A 22298-nucleotide genomic window follows, 5' to 3' on the forward strand; every position below is an offset into this window, starting at 1 on the left:
GATGGTTGGACTAGTTTCAGTCAAGACCACTACGTCACTGTAACATTGCACTATGTCGGGGAAGGTCAGAGTAAAGAAAAAGTCCTCCAAACCAGAGCAGTGTACAAAGCTCAAACAGGGATAGCTGTGGCCGAGGAGATTGAGGGGATCCTGAAGGAGTTAGAAAGTTAGAAAGCCCATGGAGGCTTTCTAACTGGGCAATGAGGACCTGAGGAAAGCAGAGGAGTTTGTGCTGCTGATGAGGATGCATTACACATCCACACTTGCTGTCTCCAGCGAAAAAAGTCCAACCTGTGGCCAGATATTGCCCATCCTTCAGAAACTGCGCAAACATTACACAGTGCAGGCAGACGACTCTGCATTCGTCAGGAGCATCAAGGAGAACATCTGGAATGATCTTTCCAAACGTTACCAGGTACAGTCACTGACATGTAATGATTAATTAATTACTATATGACAATTTATCATATACACTAATGGTTATTTATTGTCATTCACATTTTCTTGTAAATTTGTGTGGTTTGAGAGTTAGATCCCAGATTTAAATCTAAAATGGACAGGGATGAAATCTGGGAGAGGGTCAGGGCATCAGCAGTGGCAGCAAACACAGAGGCAGTTGAGAAGGTATTTGAATTTGACAATGCCTTTAACATATATCTGTTGTGAGACCTTTTCTTCTTGCTCTGTGGTTCTTAAACTGTAAATTTCTTCTCAAGCTGTCAGAGCCAAGAGAGACACAGGGGCAGGCAGAAGAAGAGAATGGAGAAGAAGAGGAGGACTACGTAAGTTTATTGTAGCTAATTGTGATGAATGATGATAGATGGCAGGGATTATTACACTATTTCATTTAAAACTAAAGCTTGTGGTTATGTGATTATTTCAGACGCCACCTGTAAAGCAGAAAAAGAGGAAAGCCCTAGAGGAACTTTTCGAAGAAGAGGACAGCAAGCTACTTTCCACGCAGCAGCAGCCCCCTGTCTCCACAGCCTAGAGAGTGGATCAAGAAATCCAGCTTTATAGAAGCCTTCCTCCCATTCCAATTGCCAGTGTTGTCAGCTCTAGCTGAGAAGTATCTCTGTGTCCAAGCGTCCTCCACCCCTTCTGAAAGGGTGTTCTCCACTGCTGGAGACACCCTAAGTCCAGAAAGATCTTGTATCCTTCCTGAGAGGGCAAACATGATCATTTTTCTGCACAAAAATTGTTAATTTGCCAATTTTTAAATTGTTAATTGTTAATTTATTTTAGTAAAGTTGATAGTTGTGGTCTTTACAGAAGACTTCTTTGTATTTTTTATGTCAGTTGAATTTTGTTTCAGGTTGAATCCAAATGAGCACTGTTAATATTCCAAAAGGCACAAGCTCTTCCTTGACTGTTTTCAGTCTGTGTTTTTAGTTTTTATGGCACATAAATGGCAGTTTTATTTATTTTTTTGTCTGGACCAATGAATGTGAAAATTAACAATTTCCTAATCCTAAGGCACTCTTCTTGAAAATCTTTCAAGGCACACACTAGAATGCCATGGCATACTGGTTGAGAAACACTGCCTAGTGCCTAGACTATGGTTCCCTGAACTTTACTTTGAGAAGTAGCTCACCTACTTTTAGGTTTGTTCTGAGGTTGCTACACATAATTTGTGTATACTCTGTGCTTCTGATCAGATATTAAAGCGAGTTCAAACAAACAAACAAATTTGTACTTATTCCCTCACCCAATGAGAATCGATAAGAGAATCAATAAGGAATCGGATCCATAAGCAATATCGATAATGGAATCGGAATCGTTAAATTCTTATCAATTCCCATCCCTAAGCCTTAGTATAGGAGCCGGGCCCCTCTTCCTCATGCTGTGCCACACTATGCATATAAATGTCATGAAACGGAAGGACACAAACAGGTAAAGTAGCAGTGGTCTTTATTGAAAGCACTCAGGGACAGTTGCGGCAGTAGTGGATGATGGTGGAGATTAGAAACAGAGAACGTGGATGGTTTGGTAATTGAAGTGTCTCTTATCTGATGTAGAATGAAGATGACGCGAAGGCCGAAGAGAGCAGACAGGTTGGAGACTGGATGACTGGGATCGCTGAACGGGATAGCAGCAAGCAGGTAGGATTCGTCAGGTAAGTAGCAGGTTCAGGTTGAGAGAGTCAGGAAGTCGATGGAGTGTCGACGAGACCAGACAACTGAGTGAGTGAACTGGTGTGGTTTTTAAGGTGTGAGTGAAGTGAGTGCTGATTGCTGACAGGTGAAGATGACAGGTGCTGGTGATTAGTATTCTGGTGAGGCTGAACGAGAGGGCGGAGTATAGAGGTCTGGCGCTGATGCTGGTGTATCCGTGACAATAAAAGAGTGAACTTAACAGGGCAACCCATGTAATTTCCTGCACATTAGACTCCAGTCCATTCAGGCAACAAACATCACATGGGATCCTCAGTCTCCTCATCTTAATGGTGTGATCTTTCTTTCATTCATCATTCGTATTTTACGCTTTCTGTCACAGAAACTTATCCAACTCTATAATTCTTAAAGGTTTAGCCAGCGATCTGATGGACGACTGGTTGACCTCGCAATGGGAAAGAGGAGAAGAGAGGAAGTGAGTCCGGTTAGGAGGGTAGCACTACCCCGCCGAGTTCTGGCTCAATCCTATTAGCCTTGCTGCCTCCGTCACAATCCATTTCTCTCTCTTTTTCCTCTAATTTTTCACTCCACTCACTCCAAAGCAAAATAATGCTGCTTTGAAGGGTAATTAAGGCGTCCAGAAAGTATAAAGACTGGAAAATAGAGGAAAGAGAGAAATTTAGCACAATGGAAACTGAATAAAGAGTTTATGGAGGATTTTTCTCAGTGATGTGATATGTTATTGAACTTGTCAAACTAAAAAAGGGGAGATGTTGATGTCTTTTTGTTACATTTTTTTATGAAAACACTGTTAATAATTGGATTGATAAATTGGCTGACTGAATGTTACCTAGCTAGTAATAAGTCCCCGTGAACCGAAAGTTGCAAACGACTTTAGTGTTGAGACTATTTCTAAGGGAAATGGAATATTAAATCGAGGGTAGGGTTTTATTCAGCCCAGGCTCATTCGAACATTTTGATTTTCCTGATCTCGACATGTGCATTTTAAGGTGTTTGAAGGCCAAAAAATGGACAACAGTAGCTTTAAAAGCATGTCAGTGGGCAGTAGCATAAATTATGCCATTAATAATGCCAATTTATTTAATAGGTGCTTGTGTTGATAAATTGAGCTTATAGTTTCCACAGTCTTTGGCAAAGAACATATGTACAATTCATCTGTGTTAAACTGTTAAGGTGCAACACCACTTTTGAAAATCCCCAGAAATGACATACCCAAACTAAAACAGATACAGTTCATGAACCCTTTGTACTGAAGTCAGAAGTATGAACTCATTTGAAAGCTGACACCTGGCAGTTTATTGTAAATGTAGAATTAATTATTCCCATAATAAAAAAATAGTTATAAATAGCTTCAAAGTTTTGTAAAGTTATTATAAATTTATTTTTTATGAAACAACTTCATAAAAATAATAATGAAGTTGGCATTGTATCAATCTATGAATGCACTGCAGCTAAAGCCACATGTCTGACCATGTTATATTTAAAATCTGAAGATGACAAGTCTAAAACTCTGTATTTAGTTAAATGTTTTTCAAGATCATGTCATATGACTTTATTTTGATTAGACTCTAAAATGCAAACTGATGTTTATTGTCATGTTCTAAGCATCTATTCAGTCTATTGTCTCTATTGTTTTGTGGTGCAAACGATAAACCATTCAGTCTCAGTCTCCCCTGCACACATTCACACCTCTCCGGCCTGTTTATGGCTCTAAATATGTTTTTCTTTTTTCTTCATTATAATTATTAACGAATGGCTATTCACACTGTTTCAATCCCTAATTTATTTTTACAAACTTCTTACTTCACTTTTGAAACTGTATCAAATGTCCTTTTTGAAAAAAGAAACATTTCAGTAGGCATTCCTATTTAGAAAAAATCATTAAAATAACAGCTAGGTGGCAGGTGCATCTGAGGGCTAGCTAGCATGTTAGCTTAGCACATCATCAATACACGACAATTTATGAGATTAAACCATGTACTTTATAACGCAAGTCGAGTGTTTTAAATAACCTTCTGTCATCTGATTTGGCTTCAGATAAAAAAATCTGACAGAAAATATATTATTTTATAGTATTCTGCACAATGATAAAGTCTATATCGATTAGCATTATATTATAAATATAATCTATTATTATGAAAATACCTGACAGGGCTCGAAGAACACATTGTAAACCAAATATTATTGTAATCATGTTTATTGTCTTCAAAACGTCTTTATCTGCATGTTACAGCGATCTCTGGAAGCTTTGTTTGTTTCGGTACTTCCTGGGATCTCACATGATTATGGCACTTCTTCATGTGTTCCATATATGGACTGCATGTGCACACGGCGCCCTCAGGCTGCCAGTATGGATTGAAAACTTGGGGTGGGCGATACTGCAAAATTCGGTATCGATCCGATACCAAGTAAATACAGGGCCAGTATCGCCGATATCGATACCGATACCAATACTTTTTGATTTCAAAAGCATGCACTTGAACTTACATGCACTTTCCTGTGCTAGAGCAGTGTGTCATGATTTATGAGGTGAATGCATCATTAATATGCTAAATCTGAATACGTTTTCATGACCACTAAATATTTTGGGATTTGTGCTCTCAACTCGCCTGTAATTAATCAGTGACTTTTACCAAACTATCCTAATTATAGTAATGCACTATTGTGCACTAGCCTACTGTTCAAAAGTTTGGGGGCAGTAAGATTTGTAATTCTCTTCTGCATTTATTTGATCAAAAATACAGTAAAAACTGTAATATTATTACAATTTAACATGGGCTATTTCTGTCATTTATTCATGTGATCAAAGCTGAATTTTCAGCATCATTACTCCAGTCTTCATGATCCTTCATGATGAGAATTCATTTTAATATGCTGATTTGCTGCTCAAGAAACATTTCTTATTATTATCAATGTTGAAAAGTTTAATGTTTTTGTGGAAACCAAATAATTTTGCATAAAATGTATCATGATGAACAAAGTTGAAAGAACAGCATTTATATGAAATAGTTTTTTTTTAATAAAAAAAACCCTGTAAAACCCTTGACTGTCACTTTCGATCAATTTAATGCATCGATCCTTTGTTGAATAAAAATATTAATTTCATTAAACAAATCTTACTGACGTCAACATTTTGAACCGTTATGTAAACTTTTAATTTGTTTATTGCGAAATAACTCCTGATTGTTTCTCTGTCATCTAAGCAAGGCTTCGTTTCCCAAACGCACTGAGACAGAAGCACCAGCATTGAACGCTCTCTGTGATTGATTGGTTTCGTCTTGTATCCAGATGACTAGGAGAAATAGTTGTACCCTACACAATTATTTGCTAACATTCGCTTATTTTTAAACTTAGAAGCTTTTTTTACGCACTGAATTGCGTTCTAAATTAATAAAAATTACTGGTAAAAAAAAACACACATTTGGATCGATATTTTTATGTGAGGATCGATCCTTTTCAATACCACGTCAGTATCGAAAGTATCGACACTTCAGGATCGATCCGCCCACCCCTATTGAAAACACAGTACATCAGAGTCTCCAGCGCTCATAATGATTACAACGACCCATTTGGGTATAAACTCAATAAATATTATTCCTGTCTATATAAATCTGAAGTAAACCTATGAGAATCTATCAATATTTCTCCAAATCTGCACATTTTTGAGCTAAAAGCCCTGAGAGACGTTGTTTTGTCAAGCGCTGTCATGACGACCTCACAGGAGTTTTTGGTAACACTTTATTTCGATAGTCCACTTTAGACATTCAACTAACTATAAATAACTTTGCAACTACATGTCAATTAACTGTCATTAGAGTATTGGTAGACTGTCAGCTTAATATCTGCTAACACTTTATTTTGTTGGTCCCCCAACATATATTCTACTGACTATAAGTAACTTAGCAACTACAAGTCAACTTGTTCTCCTAACCCGAACCCTAACACCTAACCCTAACCTAACAGTCTACTGACAGTCTACTACAGCCTACTAAAACTCTAATGATAGTTAGTTGACATGTAGTTGAAAAGTTACTTATAGATAGTAGAATGTCTAAAGTGACTGTCGAAATAAAGTGTAACCGAGTTTTTTTCTGAATGAGACCGACTGATGCTCATAATTCATATTAAAGGTATCTACTAATTTTTTGATTACATAACTCCTGACACAAATTACGACATAACTGTCACTATAAGTTTCTTAGAATACAATAGTGGTCAAATATTGAAACTTGAGTCTTTTATCTTTTTAATGATGTTTGTCAGGGTAATAACTTTAAATCTGATAGTAACTTTGAATTATTAAAAAAATAAAAAATAAAAAATGCTTCAGTGCGCTGGCGCTCTGGCAACGGTTAACAGGTTAAATTGGAATCCATTGTAATAATCTTAATCTCACCCTGGGCACAGTATGCAATACCTGCTCTTCCTCTCTCATCTCCATCAGCTTCTCTCTTTCTTTTTCTCTCAGTCTCTTTATCTTGACCTGTAAATCTCCCCTTGCCAAAGCAGAGCTTTGATTAATAGTTTACAGTCTTTGTAAACTGATTATTACTGTCAGTCGTTTGAAACTTATATTGTAAAACAGCTGTTTAGTTTAGTTACTTACATCTTTTCTTGCATTGTATAACCGTTAACTGAAGCGAGAAGCGTTGCGTTGCTTGGCTCGCACTTCTGTGAACATAAATCCTGCTTGCTTTGATTGGATACATCTCAAACATTTTGCCATTGACGACGAGTGGTGTTTGGGTGCTGAAGCAGCTCAGATGAGAAGGTCGGTTATCGTTGCGATGTACGAATCATTGCAGCACCAAATTATTTTACAACGTTAATTATATACACTCAGAAAAATTACAGAGGCCCGGACCTCGGGGACCTCAATGGGGAGATGGGTCTGTCTGCGGACTGCAAGAGAGGGAAGTAACAGGAAGTGGGCGTAACTTGAAGGGGGCGTAACTTCAAGTTGTCCAAATCACACAGAACCACACGATATGTCAAACTTAAAACGAGATGTTGTCGGCAAGATGCCAGCTTGTACAGAGACAACGGTAAGGATATTTTCCCGAGATAACCGTGTAAATCGAAGTGTTTAAGTCATTTTGCCGCCTTTTACATTGCTGAAAGAGCAGAGCAAAGCGTTTTGAACTTTGAGCTAGTCAATCTGTCTCGCTGAGTGTCCCACAGATGCCAGCAGCACAACACAGTAGTAGATCGCACTGGAATGATCACTTGCCATTATTAAAATGTAAATGCATGGGTAAGATGGCACATAATAGATGTAAATGCATAGATGTCGCCTAATTTATTGTTTTCTATATCAGTTTACGACTGTTTCCTCTTTATTTTTAGTTCAGCGGTGGTCCTTTTAAGTGACGATTACTCATTTGTCCTTTATCTGTCCATGTTTGGGCATAAGTTATGATTCAAGTCAAGGTTCTAGTGCTAAAATTATTTCAATCATCATAATATAATAATTACTTCTACAATAGACTAATGCTTTGTTTTAGACGATAAGTGTTTCTTTTAATTTCACATTGTTCTTGCTGTGGTGGCACACCACTATTAAAATTAATACTGAGGAAACACTGCTACCAGAACATTCCGTATTAAAAATATAAAAAATATCTAATCATGTTTTACACATGAACCCGTCTCTTCTTTTGTCAACAGGTATGGTAAAATGGAACACATTTTCAGAGGAGCATAGAAGGACCTACAGAACTCTGTATCTAATCTCCTGTTGCATTCAGTGCAATTCTCTCTACAAAGACTGTGAAACCTACAAGGGATGTAGACAAAGGGGAAAACTTCTCGGTTATGTATGTAACCCTTGTTCCCTGTAGGAGGGAACGGAGACGTAGGCGACGCATCGACTGATTGGGATCACGCCAGGGAGCCTGTCATCTTCGAGTACTGTTAAAACGAGCCAATGCACATTGGTGTGCGTGAAATGCATCACACACTCCGCCCCCCAACAGCGCGGGTATAAATATGAAAGTGGATGCAAGTACTAGTTGTTTTTCGCTGAGGAGCCGAGCGTAACTCGGAGTCAGCGGTGGTCCAGCAATAGTGGCGACGGGACTACGTCTCTGTTCCCTCCTTCAGGGACATAAGCCTAGACAAAAGCCTTCTGATCCCCACGCTTATTTGAGGAGGAGATGGGACAAGGCTTAGGCCAGGGATGTCACTGCTGTTCCACAAGATCAATGGAAAAGCGTTCTCTTTCGTTGGAAAAGATTATCATCTGTTTAGCGAGGCACTCTGTGTCAACGCCTAGGAGGGAGCAATACTCTCACTTAGGAGGAGCTCACCACCCAGATAGGCATGTGTATCTTGGAAAAACACCAAGATGAAGGCAACCGCCAACCTCTGCTTGGAAACTGCCTTCCCTTCTGCTGGTCTCCGTAACAGACAAGAGCTGGTCTGAGGTCCAGGCTTTGCATTCTGAGCACGTATAACCGCAATGGAGAGGACGGACAGAGAAAAGCCAGGGCTGGGTCTGCCTCCTCCGGGGCTTGTAGGCTCACCACCTGGTCCAGTAGGAGAGGTAGGAACCTTGGGCACATATCCAGGCCGGAGTCTCAAATATCTTGAGTTAGCCGGCCCAAAGTCCAGGCATGATTCGTTGACCGAAAATGCGAGCAAGTCCCTACCCTCTAGAGAGAGACCAAGCAAGCAGGAGAACAGTTTTTTAACTCAATCCCTGCAGGGCTCAAGGGAGGTTTCTGCAGTGCATTAGCACCAGAGATAAGTCCCAAGAGGGTAAAGGCAGTCTCCTTGCGCCCCTCAGGAACCTGACAATCAAGTCTTGCTTCCCACGGATTTGTATCCACTGCATCATGGTGTGAGTCAATACAGAGGCAACAAAATTTTGTGGTGGAGGAGACAGCCCTCACCAATTTGAAGTCATCACGGACCACAGAAATCTTGAGTATTTAAGAGAAGCTAAACGACTCAACCCTCGTCAAGCCAGATGGGCTCTATTTTTTATGAGATTTGACTTTGTAGTCACCTACCTACCTGGAAGCAAGAATTGTAAGGCAGACGCACTCTCTCGTCTTCATCATCCAGATCTTGAGCCCGCAACACCTGAACCCATTCTCCCTCCAGCCATGATTGTCAGCCCCAACCAATGGGCACTCTGACCAAATCCGTCAAGCCACTTTGACCAAACTTGCTCCGCCGGGAGGTCCTGAGGAATGTATCTTTATACCATCAACCTATCGTCTGTCCCTCATGGACTCAGCTCACACCTCTCCGGGCTCTGGACACCCAGGTAGCCAGCGAGCCCTCTCGCTCCTCAGCCAACGCTACTGGTGGACCTCTATGGCCCAGGATATCTCCCGATACATCAGACGATGCTCAGCATGTGCCATCAGCAACACTCCCCGTCGACTCCCAGAAGGCAAACTCACACCATTACCCATACCCAACCGTCCCTGGTCCCATCTGGGCATCGATTGTATGACCAACCTTCCATCTTCAAACTCTCATACCTGCATCTTCGTCATAGTCGACCGGTTCTTCAAATCCTGCAAGCTCATCCCCCTAAAAGGACTTCCTACTGCCTTCGAGGCCGCAGACACATTACGCCCAGAACTCCCTTTCGCCAGGATACAACCGGCCTTACTCCGTTCCAGTGCGTGTTGGGTTACCAACCACCTCTCTTCCCCTGGTCCGGCGAACCATCAGAGGTTCCAGCTGTCAACTACTGGTTCCAGCAGAGCGAGAGAATGTGGGACTCAGCCCATGTTCATCTCCAGCAGGCAGTGCGGAGATAGACGGAACAGGTAGACATCAAACGAGGGAACACACCCCAATATCACCCTGGACAGTTGGTGTGGCTGTCCACCCGGGACATCCGTCTCTGCTTGCCCTGTCGTAAGCTGAGTCCCCACTATATGGGTCCCTTCAAGGTGCAGAGGCAGCTCAACAATGTCACATATCGCCTGGAACTCCCCTCACATGACAGAATCTCACCTTCATTTCACGTTTCCCTTCTCAAACCTTACACTGACCCTCTGTCTCCCTCCACAGAATCTGGTGATGGTGGCGATGGCGTACCTCCTCCGCCTGACATCGCCGATGAGGATACCATCTACCGGGTCCAATCCATTCTTGACCCACGTCAACAGGGGACGTAACCCGAGTACCTCATATTATGGGAAGGATATGGCTCAGAGGAACGCTCCTAGAGACGACATCCTGGACCCCACCTTACTGACCCAGTTTCACCTTGACCATCCAGATCAGGGGTCTCCAACCTTTTTCATTTGAGAACTACTTTTTAAAAATAAAAGTGGCCGAGAGCTAATGTAATACATTACTTAAATCTCTTAAATAATGTCTCATAACTCTCATATGATTAACTATCCCAACTGTTTTAGACCTAAAAGAGTTAGGCCTATATATGTCACCCTTAAATTTCAGAGAAAATATCAGAATCAGAGATTTTTTTTTATATAGAAAATTGTACTTTGCATATTATACTGTAAAAACACATGATTATAGTTTTTAATTTTAGTCAATCATAGTTGATCATAACTAGAAATGAAATGGCATGAACATTTAATTTCATGACCAAAATGATCAGAGTTATCACAGAATCCTGTTCAAAAAGTACTAATCCTACACAATGAAATCAATTCACCAAGTTTTATGTCAATAACCAGCAAATAACAAATAAAATTAGCATCACTATACACTTTTTGTTTACATAAACATTAAAATAGTAACATTAAAAATGATGGCCAGATTTTAAAGGAGTGTCTTGCAACATGTTATCTACTAACATGTACAAGTTCAAATAAAGTTTTGACAAAAAAGGTTTTATAAAAAGATAAACCTCACATATTTTAGCCCACATATTTAATTTTTATAAAAAGAATGAGTCAAAAAAGATAAATAACTGACATTTACAATGCACATTAGCTTATCTTTTATTATTAATAGTAAAATTCGGTCCGATTTTCCCATGCCGTCTGTCGTTGCTATGCAACCATGCACTGCGCTCTCCACAATGACAAAGAAGTTTTAGTAGTCAATGGATTACATCACCGAAAAACGCTTTCTGTAGCTCTGCTACAAGATGTATTTACGGAGAAGAGAAAAACACCCGTAGTGTTTGGGTTCACCCCCATCCTTCATGTTGACTGAGATTTCAATGTTGTTACGGAAAGGGTGAAGCTCATTGGTTGGTTCTTGTCACATGACCTGCAGTACGCTTGTGGCATTCTGAAAAGTTGAGATTTTTTCATCTCGCTGCGCCTAGAAAAAAAGAGTGTGTCGCTTCAATTATGAGCGCGCTTGCCGCACGCCTACTTTTGGAATAACGAACCAGAGCACGCAAAAGACGCGTTACGTGAACGTCCCCTTGGCGAGCAACCTCCAATCAGGCCACTAGCTACATGTTGGAGACCCCTGATCCAGATCGACCCGCGCCCAGAGGTCGAGGCGATCCCCGTCGTCGTCATCTCTGGTCGCCAGGAGCCGCCCGTGGAGGAGGGGGTACTGTCACAGAGTCACTCACACCGTCCACTCAGCCATCAGCACCAGATCCGCCCACTCGTTCATCATCACCAGAATTCTAATCACCTGCACCAGTCCATCCTCATCAGCTTCACCATATCAAGCCTGCACTCCCTCCAGTTCACTGTCTGGTCTCGTCACATGTTACACAGACTCTTTCTGCTCTCACCAGAGATTCCTAACATTCCCGTACCTGATCTTCGTCTTCATCCTCGTCAGTAGTCTGCAGTATTCCGTTCTTCGGTTCTTCATTCCTACATCATCCAGAACCTCACTTCCTTCATCTTCATTTGTGTTACAGTCAGATAAGTCCTACGTGTCATCTAGTAATACCATCCTTCACCTGTTGTGTTCTGTGTTTCTCCCGCTCTGTCAATAAACTCTGTTTATTTCTTCCCTCTTGGCTCTCAACGAAGGCGGTCGCATTTTCTCTCCCTCTCCCTCCCCTCACCTCTCCTGCTTTGCTTCTCTCGTCACGTCTACTGTCTTGTACTTTGAGAGACTCTCGCTCCACTGCTCTCCAAAACCAAGAAATTATGGATTTGATCAACTGGTCTCTCAACGCAATTGACACCATCTTCTCGACGAGAAGCTTGGGTTCGGGGGAACCTGACTGCCCTGCCGGGACGTTCGCAGCTGGCTACACGATGGACGCGTGGGAGAGGTGGCGGGTCGTGTGTCTGGCGGCTCTCTCCGTGGAGGACGTTGAAGATATCTACCTATTCGGCACCATGATAACAGGTCTTCTGCTGATTGGATTAGGCATTGCCCTGGTTTATCGAGGAACTAAGCAGATGGTGACAGCTGTCAAAAGCCCCGCAAGGCTGCCCGTGATGATTGAAGCGGTGGGCAGAGCTGTCAGCACTCAGACTGGGTCTATGAACCACAATATGGATAACATCATGGAGAAGCTCACGGCTTTGCAAAGGCAAATGGATCGTTTCAGAGACTAAAACGGACCAGGAGAATAGCCTGTATAAATTGAATGCGGCTACTCGCCCGAAGACCAAACAATCCCAATCTTATCTGTTTCGGCACCCCCCTACCAGCACTGGCCTTGGCCAAGGCCGCTGCTGGAACAACAACTCTCCCGGAAGAGCACTGCAGTGAGCCGCTCTTGCATTCCTTCCCCGACTCCTCAGACACCTGCTGATTGTTGACTCTGCCTGGGACATGATCAAGGTTGTCTCCATGGCAACTTGCTGTGTATCGCTATGACAATCCTGCGGACTGAGGCTCCTAGATTATGGTGCTGGCTTAGCGACTCTCTCCAGGCCTACACACACATGAACTTACACATACACAGATATGCACCTAACCCACACCCCATCCCACGCCTTCGCCGCTTCGTACCCCCAGTCTGACAGGCGGGTCTGTGACCAGCGCCATGATGGCTGCAGGACCGGATGCTGCTTGCCTGGGCTGGACTACCTCCATCCCCCACTCCCCACCATGTTGCAATGTCTTGTTTGTAGAGTGTACTGTTTATGTGCTAATGTTGCTGAGGTGTTTTTTCCTATTCCCAGACTGTTCTCCTTACAGGAGCATAGTCTGGGGGTCGCCTTTTTTTTCTCCTCACCTCTCCTCATGTCATGCTGTATTTTTTCTCAAGTTGGCGCTGATATAGCAGCCTCGGTAACACCTTATTACCAAAGCAAATTCCTTGTATGTGCACAACACTACTTGGCAATAAAATTGAATCTGATTCTGATTATTTCTGTTCCCTTCTGTGTCGTGACACCCTCATTGTGTTGCCTTTCAATAAAAAGATTTTGTTATGGGTGTGCTTGTTGTTCATTTGACTCAAAAGAATCATACGATTTTTTTGTCAGCGGTGCATTTAGATGTTCATTAGTGCTGTTGAAATCAGTCAAAAATTTTAATCATCAGCAAATCAGGCATACAATAAGACATCAAAAGATGTTTAAAAAAAATAGAAATAAATCCCAATGCCAAAAGGATATATTAGTGCTTGCTCCACACTCTAGTTGAGGTGGGACGAATAATTGATAAAACAATACATTGCAATATGGTTTCTTGCAATACATTATCAGTACCCTTGCTCTAATACAGATTGCAGCTTGCTTTACTGTATACCGAAACAAGCACTTCGGTTCTTGGACAGCTAAGAATCAGTTTAATCGACTCTAGTATGTTCAGTTTATATTAAACTCGTGTGAGAGCGATTCAAAAAGCATACGGAACTGTCTGTTCTCTAATTGCTCTTACGGTACTTTGATGTCATTCACCAACCGGTCTGTGCAGCGCTGCTTTAAGTCGAAAAAAACGGTGATCAACTTGAAGTGGGCGTAACCTGAAGTGGGTGTAACTTGAAGGGGCGTAACTTGAAGTCTGGCAGGCTGCAGACAGGTTCTATTGTCAATGGGGTGTACAGCCCTGGTTGAGTCATGTACGTTTCGTGACAGCTTCAAAGTGAAATGTCCAGTGAGTGGCGCTAAAAGAGTGTTTCGTTTTTCCCAGAACAGAGGAACGTGAATATGGCAACGTTTTATTAAATTGGGGTTTGTACTGCACTGCAGTTCTGAATTGAAATGTCTGGAGAGTGGACAAAAGCTTACTGCTCCATCACATTTAAAGAAAAAGTAGACCTACACCTACGCTATACCCTAAACCTAACAGATAGTGCTAACAAAAGCAAATGCGACACAAAAACGTAATTGTAACCATGGTTCCCTTTCACTGTCACTCCGAGTTACGTCGGATGACGAGGAATGGGGTTTCGCTTAGAAAGCCTATCGACTTCGAGTATTACAAAACGAGCCAATGGCAAAGAAATGCCATGGGTCTGCGGAATTTGCATAGCCTATCTCCGCCTTACCTCGTGGGTATAAAAGGAGGACGCCGGCAACATGCAGATATGTTTTCGCTTCAGAGCCAAGAGTATCTCTTCACTCCACAGCCATTCCTGACTTCACTCTACAAGACAAGCCATTCCCCAGTGTTGGTGTGACGGCGATCTGCAGCGAGTTCACATTGCCTGCTGATCTGTGCAGTGATCTGCCAGTGAGTGTGTTTCTCCCTCCTCGCTTCAACATCGTGGAGTTTTTTCCTCTCACAAAAGAGCTTGCACGCGGCACACCTTTTTAAAGACGGCTCGCCCGTGCATTTCTGGATGCGGTTGACTCATTTCCGATTTTGATGGGCACATTCTCTGCTCTGCGTGCTTGGGCTTGATCACGCTAGAGCAGCGTTTGTGGATGAATCGCGTTCTCCCCGCGGGAACGTGACCATCGCGTCACTACGGTCGAGACTCAATGATCTCGTTAGAGAGAGAGTCCCCTCATCCACACCCCGATCTAACACTCTCCACGTGAGGTGCTACTTCGGCTGGTGGCCAGGGTGACCTGAGGGTGATGGTGTGGAACAAAGGCACCGACTATCCGTCCGTGCCCCACGGCCCCCTCTTTATTGACGCAACCCATGAACGATCACGGGACGCCCGTGGGCCCGTCTTCAGACCCTCTGCAGGTTTTCTTTGACGTTCCAGAATCGGATCTGTTGTCCATCGCAGCATCAGAGGGCGGGCCAGAATCTTCAGGAAGTGAAGATTTGACAGTGCTGCCACTTTCGGGTGTGCATATGGCATTTGACGAGTCAGATCCTGAGATGACGGCCATGCTTTCGCGGGCCGCCGCTAGCGTTGGACTACAGTGGAACATTCCACCCTGTCCTGTGCGCTCGCTGCTGCACGATTGGTTTTTGGGTGTGGCAGCTGACACCTGTCGGCGTCCACTCCAATACCTTTCTTCCCGGATGTGCATCAGGAGATCTCGAAATCCTCGAAGACCCTGTCTTCCAGCGATCCCTCGTTGATCTCCTTCGCCCTTCCTCCTCTCGACGGGGCCGCTGCCTATGGGTACACTGGGCTCCCCCGGTTGAACGCTCTGTTGTGATACTAAAATAACTGTGTCCTCAGAGTGCTTCTTCTCGGCACAATCCTAAGCACCCGTCCGAAGCCTGTAGTTTTTCGTCTACACTTGTGGCGAAATCCTATAGCGCCCAGGACAGGCAGCCGCCTCACTGCATGCCATGGCCATTCTGCTGGTCTACCTGGCCCAGGTGCTCATGGACATGCAGGGGGGTAGGACTGACCCAGGGCCCTTCATCGAGCTGCGCGCCACCACTGACCTTGCTCACTGAGCGACGAAAGTGGCCGCACGCTCCCTGGGTCAGGTGATGTCCACCATTCAAGCCTGTGGCTTAACCTGTCCGATGTGCAGGATGTCCGGCGGACCCGTCTGCTCGAAACCCTCATATCCCAGGTCGGCCCTTCGGCGGTGCAGTTGAGGGCTGTACAACAGTTTTCAACCGCCCATGAGCAGACTGAGGCATATTCTGTCCCGACGGCCCTGCCGTCCGGTCGGATCCCTCAGTCTGCCCACCGCCGAAGGCGCCCTCCTGCGGCTCCCACCCCGTCCGTTCACCCGGGCTGGTTCTGGAGGCCACAGGGGGACGCCACTGCCCTCTCCAGCCACGCCCCCCGCAATACGCCGGGTTAAGCGGCGCTCTTGAGACGGGCTGCTCAGAGATGGGACTCAGTTCTTTCCAGGAGCTGGTAGCAGGGCCACTCCTTTCCCTGGTAGAGGCCCGGGGAAGAATCTTTATTCTCAGAAAGAACTGACTCTCCTGTCTCTGAGCACTCAGAGTTCTCAGACGACACGATGCTCCGCCCCCGAGTAATGCACCCCTCGACCCCCTCTGTCTCAGAGCCGGATGACAGTGCGTGCCGTCCCCGGACCGTACCGCTCTCATCCCCCTCTGTCGCCAGACCCCTGGAACGCTGGTCCTTCCCTGGCCTCCTCTGTCAGGGTGCGGTTATGACCGTGCCCCAACACCGGGCCGCTATGCCATCCATGTCCAGGCCGGTCATTCCGCTTCGCTGCACCACCGTGGGGACGTCTGTGGTTTGCGTGACTCCGCTGGCACAGTTGTTGCGAGTCTGGCTAGAGCTTCCCAATCTGTTCCGCTGGGTCACGCGGACCATCGGCTCGGCTATGCGATTCAGTTCGCACGGTCTCCTCCCCGCCTCTGGGGAGTCCGCTCCAATATGGTCGGTGGCTATGCCCCTATCATGAGAGCGGAGGTTGCTACCCTACTGGCGAAGGGTACGATCGAGACTGTCGCTCCAGCCGAAATGAGGTCCGGGTTTTGCAGCCCCTACCTCATTGTCCCGGAGAAATCCGGTTGGTTACGGCCAATCCTGGACCTACGCATCTGAACCGCCCCTTCACAGGCTGCCGTTAAAGATGCTCCTGGCAAAACGCATTTCCGAATGTGTGCGGCCACAGGATTGGTTTGCAGCGATCGACCTGAAGGACGCCTACTTTTATGTCTCCGTTCTCCTTCGACTCAGACCGTACCTACGGTTTGCTGTCAGGGGGCGCGCATATCAGTACGCTGTTCTCCCATTCGGGCTGGCCCTGTCTCCTCGCACCTTCACAAAGGTTGTTGAGGCAACCCTTGTTCCTCCATGGGAACAGGGGGTTCGCATCCTGAACTGTCTCGCCGACTGGCTATCCTAGCTCACTCTCGAGATCAGGGTTGCGAACACAGGGACCCAGTGCTCCCGCACCTAGCTCGCCTGGGCCTTCGGGTCAACTGGGAAAAGAGTAAACTTTGCCCCGTGCAGAGGATTTTTTTTCTCAGTATTGACTTGGTTGCCTACTCCACTCAGCCACTGCTGGCTTGCCTGAGTCAATCAAGTGCAAGAGTGCGGTTCCACTGAAGTTTTTTCAGAGGCTCCTGGGGCATATGGCGACCGTAGCCGCAACATCGCCTCTCGGATTGCTCATATGAGACCGCTTCAGCTTTGGCTTCGCGACCGAGTCCCGAAGTGGGCATGGCAACACGGCACCTTCCGAGTACCTGCCGTCAGACCTTCACCCGTGGTCGAACCTCAGTTTTCTACGGGCCGGAGTGCCCCTGGAACGAGCTTCCCGGCATGTTGGTGTAACGACAAATGCCTCCACCACGGGCTGGGGCGCCATGTGCAATGGACGTGCTGCCGCGGGCTCCTGGACAGGACCCCAGCGTCTTTGGCATGTCAATTGCCTCGAGTTGCTGGCTGTACGTCTTGCTCTGCGCCGCTTCCAGGCCGTGCTCAAGGTTCAACATGTACTAGTCCGATCAGACACTACCATCACTGTAGCGTACATCAACCGTCAAGGTGGTCTGCGCTCCCACCGTATATTTCGCAACTCGCCCGCCACCTCCTCTTGTGGAGTCAGAAGCATCTGAGGTCGCTTCGTGCCATCTATACCCCCGGAGCCCTGAACTGTGCAGCCGACGAGCTCTCATGGCTTCAGCCCCTCCCGGAAGTTTGGCGACTCCATCCCCAGTCGGTTCAGCTGATTATGGACCAGTTCGGGGACGCACAGATGGATCTGTTTGCCTCTCACGACTCAACCCATTGCGCCCAGTATTATTCCCTGAACGAGGGTACGCTCGGCATGGATGCTCTGGCGCACAGCTGGCCGCGGGGCCGCAAATATGCGCTTCCCCCAGTGAGCCTTCTTTCGCAGACCTTGCACAAGGTCAGGGAGGACGAGGAGCAAGTCATTCTGGTTGCGCCACACTGGCCCACCCGGACCTGGTTCTCCGAACTAGTACTCCTCCCGACAGTACTTCCCTGGCCGACCCCTCTGAGGAAGGACCTCCTTTCTCAGGGACGGGGCACCCTATGGCACCCTCATCCCGATCTTTGGAACCTCCACGTGTGGCTCCTGGACGGGTCGAGACAGGTTTGAGTACCCTACCACCACCGGTGGTGGCTACCCTCACTTCCACTAGAGCATTGTCCACGAGACATGCCTATGCGTTGAAGTGGAACCTCTTCGTCAACTGGTGCTCTTCTCACCGAGAAGACCCCCGGAGATGTTAGATCAGTGTCGTGCTTTCCTTCCTAAATGGGTTGGATCGAAAGCTGTCTCCCTCCACCCTAAAAGTCTATGTCGCTGCCATTGCCGCACAGCACGACTTTGTTGAAGGTAAGTCCTTGGGAAAGCACGACTTGATTGTCAGGTTCCTGAGGCGAGCGAGGAGACTTATCCTCCTCGCCCTCCTCTCGTTCCCTCTTGGGACCTCTCAGTGGTGTTAACTGCCCTGCAGAGTGCTCCCTTTGAGCCTCTGCAATCAGTGGAGCTTAAGTTCCTGTCAATGAAGACAGCGCTCCTGGTTGCACTGGCCTCCATCAAGAGGGTAGGGGACCTGCATGCATTCTCCGTTTGACGAAGCGTGCCTGGAATTCGGGCTGGCTTACTCTCACGTGATCCTGAGACCCCGGCCTGGATATGTGCCCAAGGTTCCTACCACTCCCTTTCGGGACCAGGTGCTGAACCTGCAAGCACTGCCCCCGGAGGAGGCAGACCCAGCCTTGGCACTGCTCTGTCCAGTACGTGCTCTCCGCACCTATGTAGACAGAACGCAGTGTTTCATATTTCCACAGCAAGATCAACAGCGCCTCTAACACATGAAAACTTTTCAAGACATTTAACTTGAAAATCCACCATCACCCACCTCCTCTTTAACTGCTGATGACTTTGCTAACTTCTTCACCAACAAAACAACCTCTATCAGCAATCAGTTCTCAACTCCACACACACAGGAACCCAAACCATCCTCTCCCACTACCAGAAACCTTCTCTTTACCTTCTCTCCGCTAACCGAGGAAGAAGTATCTAAAATTCAATGAGAGAGAGAACGGCGTCTTCTAAGGGCCCCCCCCCCCCTGCCTCGGGCCCTGGGTACTCGGTACCCTTTTTCCCCCCGCTACCATGCCCCTGTGGAGAGGCGAGGTATCCAAAGCACATCAACTGAACACAGGGGTTCCTCAGGGTTCAGTTCTTGGACCACTCCTCTTCTCCATCTACGCCACATCATTGGGACCCATCATACAGGTACATGGTTTCTCTTACCATTGCTATGCTGATGACACCCAGCTCTACCTCTCATTTCAACTAGATGATCCCACAGTTGCTGCACGTATCTCAAGCTGTCTGGCGGACATCTCGGCATGGATGAAGGAACATCACCTGCAGCTCAAGCTGGCAAAGACTGAGCTTCTCGTCCTCTCTGCCAATCCGTCTCTACAGTACGACTTCACTATCCAGCTAGAGTCATCCTCAATCAACCCATCAAGGTCGGTCAGAAATCTTGGAGTAATATTTGATGACCAGCTGACCTTCACAGACCACATTACAAAGACAGCTCGATCATGCAGGTTTGAAATGTATAACATCAGGAAGATCAGGCCTTTCCTAACTGAGCATGCAACACAACTTCTCGTCTAGGCCCTGGTTATTTCTAGGCTTGATTACTGCAATGCTCTTCTAGCTGGACTTCCATCATGTGTTACTAAACCTCTACAAATGATCCAGAATGCTGCAGCCCGCCTTGTCTTCAACGAGCCCAAAAGGGCTCACGTCACTCCTCTGTTCATCTCACTGTATTGGCTACCACTCGCTGCTCGCATCAAATTTAAAGCTTGGACGCTTGCTTACAGATCTACCACAGACTCAGCTCCGTCCCACTTTCACTCCCTACTACAAGTCTATGTCCCTACCAGGAGCCTACGATCGGCCAAGGAGCGACGGCTCGTGGTGCCATCACAGCGAGGCACTAAATCACTCTCCAGAACATTCTCATTCATGGTTCCATGCCGGTGGAATGATCTCACCACCCTCGTCCGTAATGCAGAATCCTTGACAGCATTCAAAAGACAACTGAAAACTCATCTCTTCCGTGAGTACTTAACATAAATTAAAAAAAATATATATATATATTCTCTTTCAAATCTTTCCTTCCCTTTTAAATATTCCCTTGTCTGGCTTTTGCTACTCTGAGCAATGCCTGAACTTTGTATTTTGAGCACTTCTTGCGTCGTTCTTCCCTCTTCACAATGACTCGCTTGCTTTAGTCCTCAGATGTAAGTCGCTTTGGATAAAAGCGTCTGCTAAATGTAAATGTAAATGTTTCAGGACCTCAGACCAGCTCTTTTTCTGTTATGGTGGGAAGCTGAAGGGAAAGGCTCTCTCCAAGCATAGGTTGTCTCACTGGATAGTGGACGCCATTGCTTTGGCATACGAACAACAAGGTCGACAGTGTCCCCTTGGTGTGAATGCCCACTCCAACGGAGTGTGGGGTCCTATTGGGCTCTAGCGCATGGCGCCTCGCTAACAGACATCTGCAGAGCTGCAGGCTGGGCGACACCGAACACATTCGCCAGATTCTATCTCCGAGTGGAGCCTGTGTCCTCCCATGTACTCACTTCAACCAGCTAGTACTGGACCCGCTCAGGTGTCTTCACTTGCTCGCCATTCCACTCCACGGACTGGATAGGTGCCAGGTGAGTTTCCCCGAAAGCCGGCATGTTGCCGGCGTCCTCCTTTTATACCCACGAGGTAAGGCGGAGATACGCTATGCAAATTCCGCAGACCCATGGCATTTCTTTGCCATTGGCTCGTTTTGTAATACTCGAAGTCGATAGGCTTTCTAAGCGAAACCCCATTCGTCGTCAACCGACGTAACGTCTCCGTTCCCTACTCAGGGAACGAGGGTTACATACGTAACCGAGACGCTTTTTAGCTTGTTTTTTTTTACTTTGAGCTCTCACATATCGTGACTTTCACAGGGTTCGTACCCAAGCTCTCTAGCCTGGATGCTAGCCGAATTTAGCCCAGCCCACAACATTTGAGGGGGGAAGTTCAGTCTGGACTTAATCCGTTAATGCCCAAACCAAAGCTGTTCGGACCAATCAAATTGTCAGGGCGGGCTTTATACGATGATGGACAGATGATCAACAGTAACGTAATCATCCAAGTCACCAAAGAGCGCTTGGGTTGAATTCGTTTACAACAAAGAATGGCTGCCACTGGAGAATTTAGATGTGTAGACTCAGTCATCACTTCTGTTATAGAAGATGTAGACATCACAAGATGAACAGAGTACCGCGATTTTGTCATTTGGCATTTGTCGGCATTTGCATTGAAAGGCATTTGTCGATCGGAAAGATGTTTTTGCCATCCTTCCTATGGGATTCGGCAAAAGTTTAATTTATCAGCTGGCCCTGATGGTCGCTAAGATGGGGCGCAATGAAAACCCTGTGGTCATTGTTGTTTCCGTGTACACTCCGTGTATCGGTAAATTCTTTTTACAACACCTGCAAATATAGTTTACACTCATCTTCTCAACTATGCAACGTCTTTATCTGATCATAAACTTGTGTCCTTCAATGCCAAATTAACTGTATAAAAAATTGGCCAAAACCGTACCATAACATTTCGTAATATTAAGAATATTGAACTGTCTGTGTTTTCTGATGAAGTTAATAAGTTAACGAACACCTATTCTCTGAATACTGATGGTCTATTTAGTCTTGATGAATTGACTTCTTATTACAATAACCAGTTACAGAATATTTTAGATAATGTTGCACCTGTTAGAACTCGAACTGTTTCATTTGCTCACACTGCTCAATGGTATACCTCAGAGTTACGTTTGTTAAAAGCTAAGGGGCGTCAACTTGAACGTTTGTATAAAATATCTGGTTTAATTGTGCACAAGGAAATGTATGATCACCATATCAGAGATTATAAAAATGCTCTTTCTACTGCTAAAACA

General features: G+C 45.6%; 1 protein-coding gene across 1 annotated transcript; it reads left to right on the forward strand.

Annotated features, from left to right (window-relative positions):
• The first annotated feature begins 203 nt into the window (after positions 1-203).
• On the forward strand, positions 204-1034 carry LOC143736592 (uncharacterized). Its single transcript, XM_077227277.1, has 3 exons — positions 204-415; positions 717-782; positions 884-1034. The coding sequence occupies exons 1-3, from the start codon at positions 239-241 to the stop codon at positions 989-991; spliced, it is 351 nt and encodes a 116-aa protein (XP_077083392.1). The 5' UTR covers positions 204-238; the 3' UTR covers positions 992-1034.
• The last annotated feature ends 21264 nt before the right edge of the window (positions 1035-22298 follow it).

This window comes from Siphateles boraxobius, unplaced genomic scaffold (assembly GCF_051911475.1).
Source record: "Siphateles boraxobius isolate OS27281-9 unplaced genomic scaffold, OSU_SipBor_1 130, whole genome shotgun sequence".
NCBI lineage: Eukaryota > Metazoa > Chordata > Actinopteri > Cypriniformes > Leuciscidae > Siphateles > Siphateles boraxobius.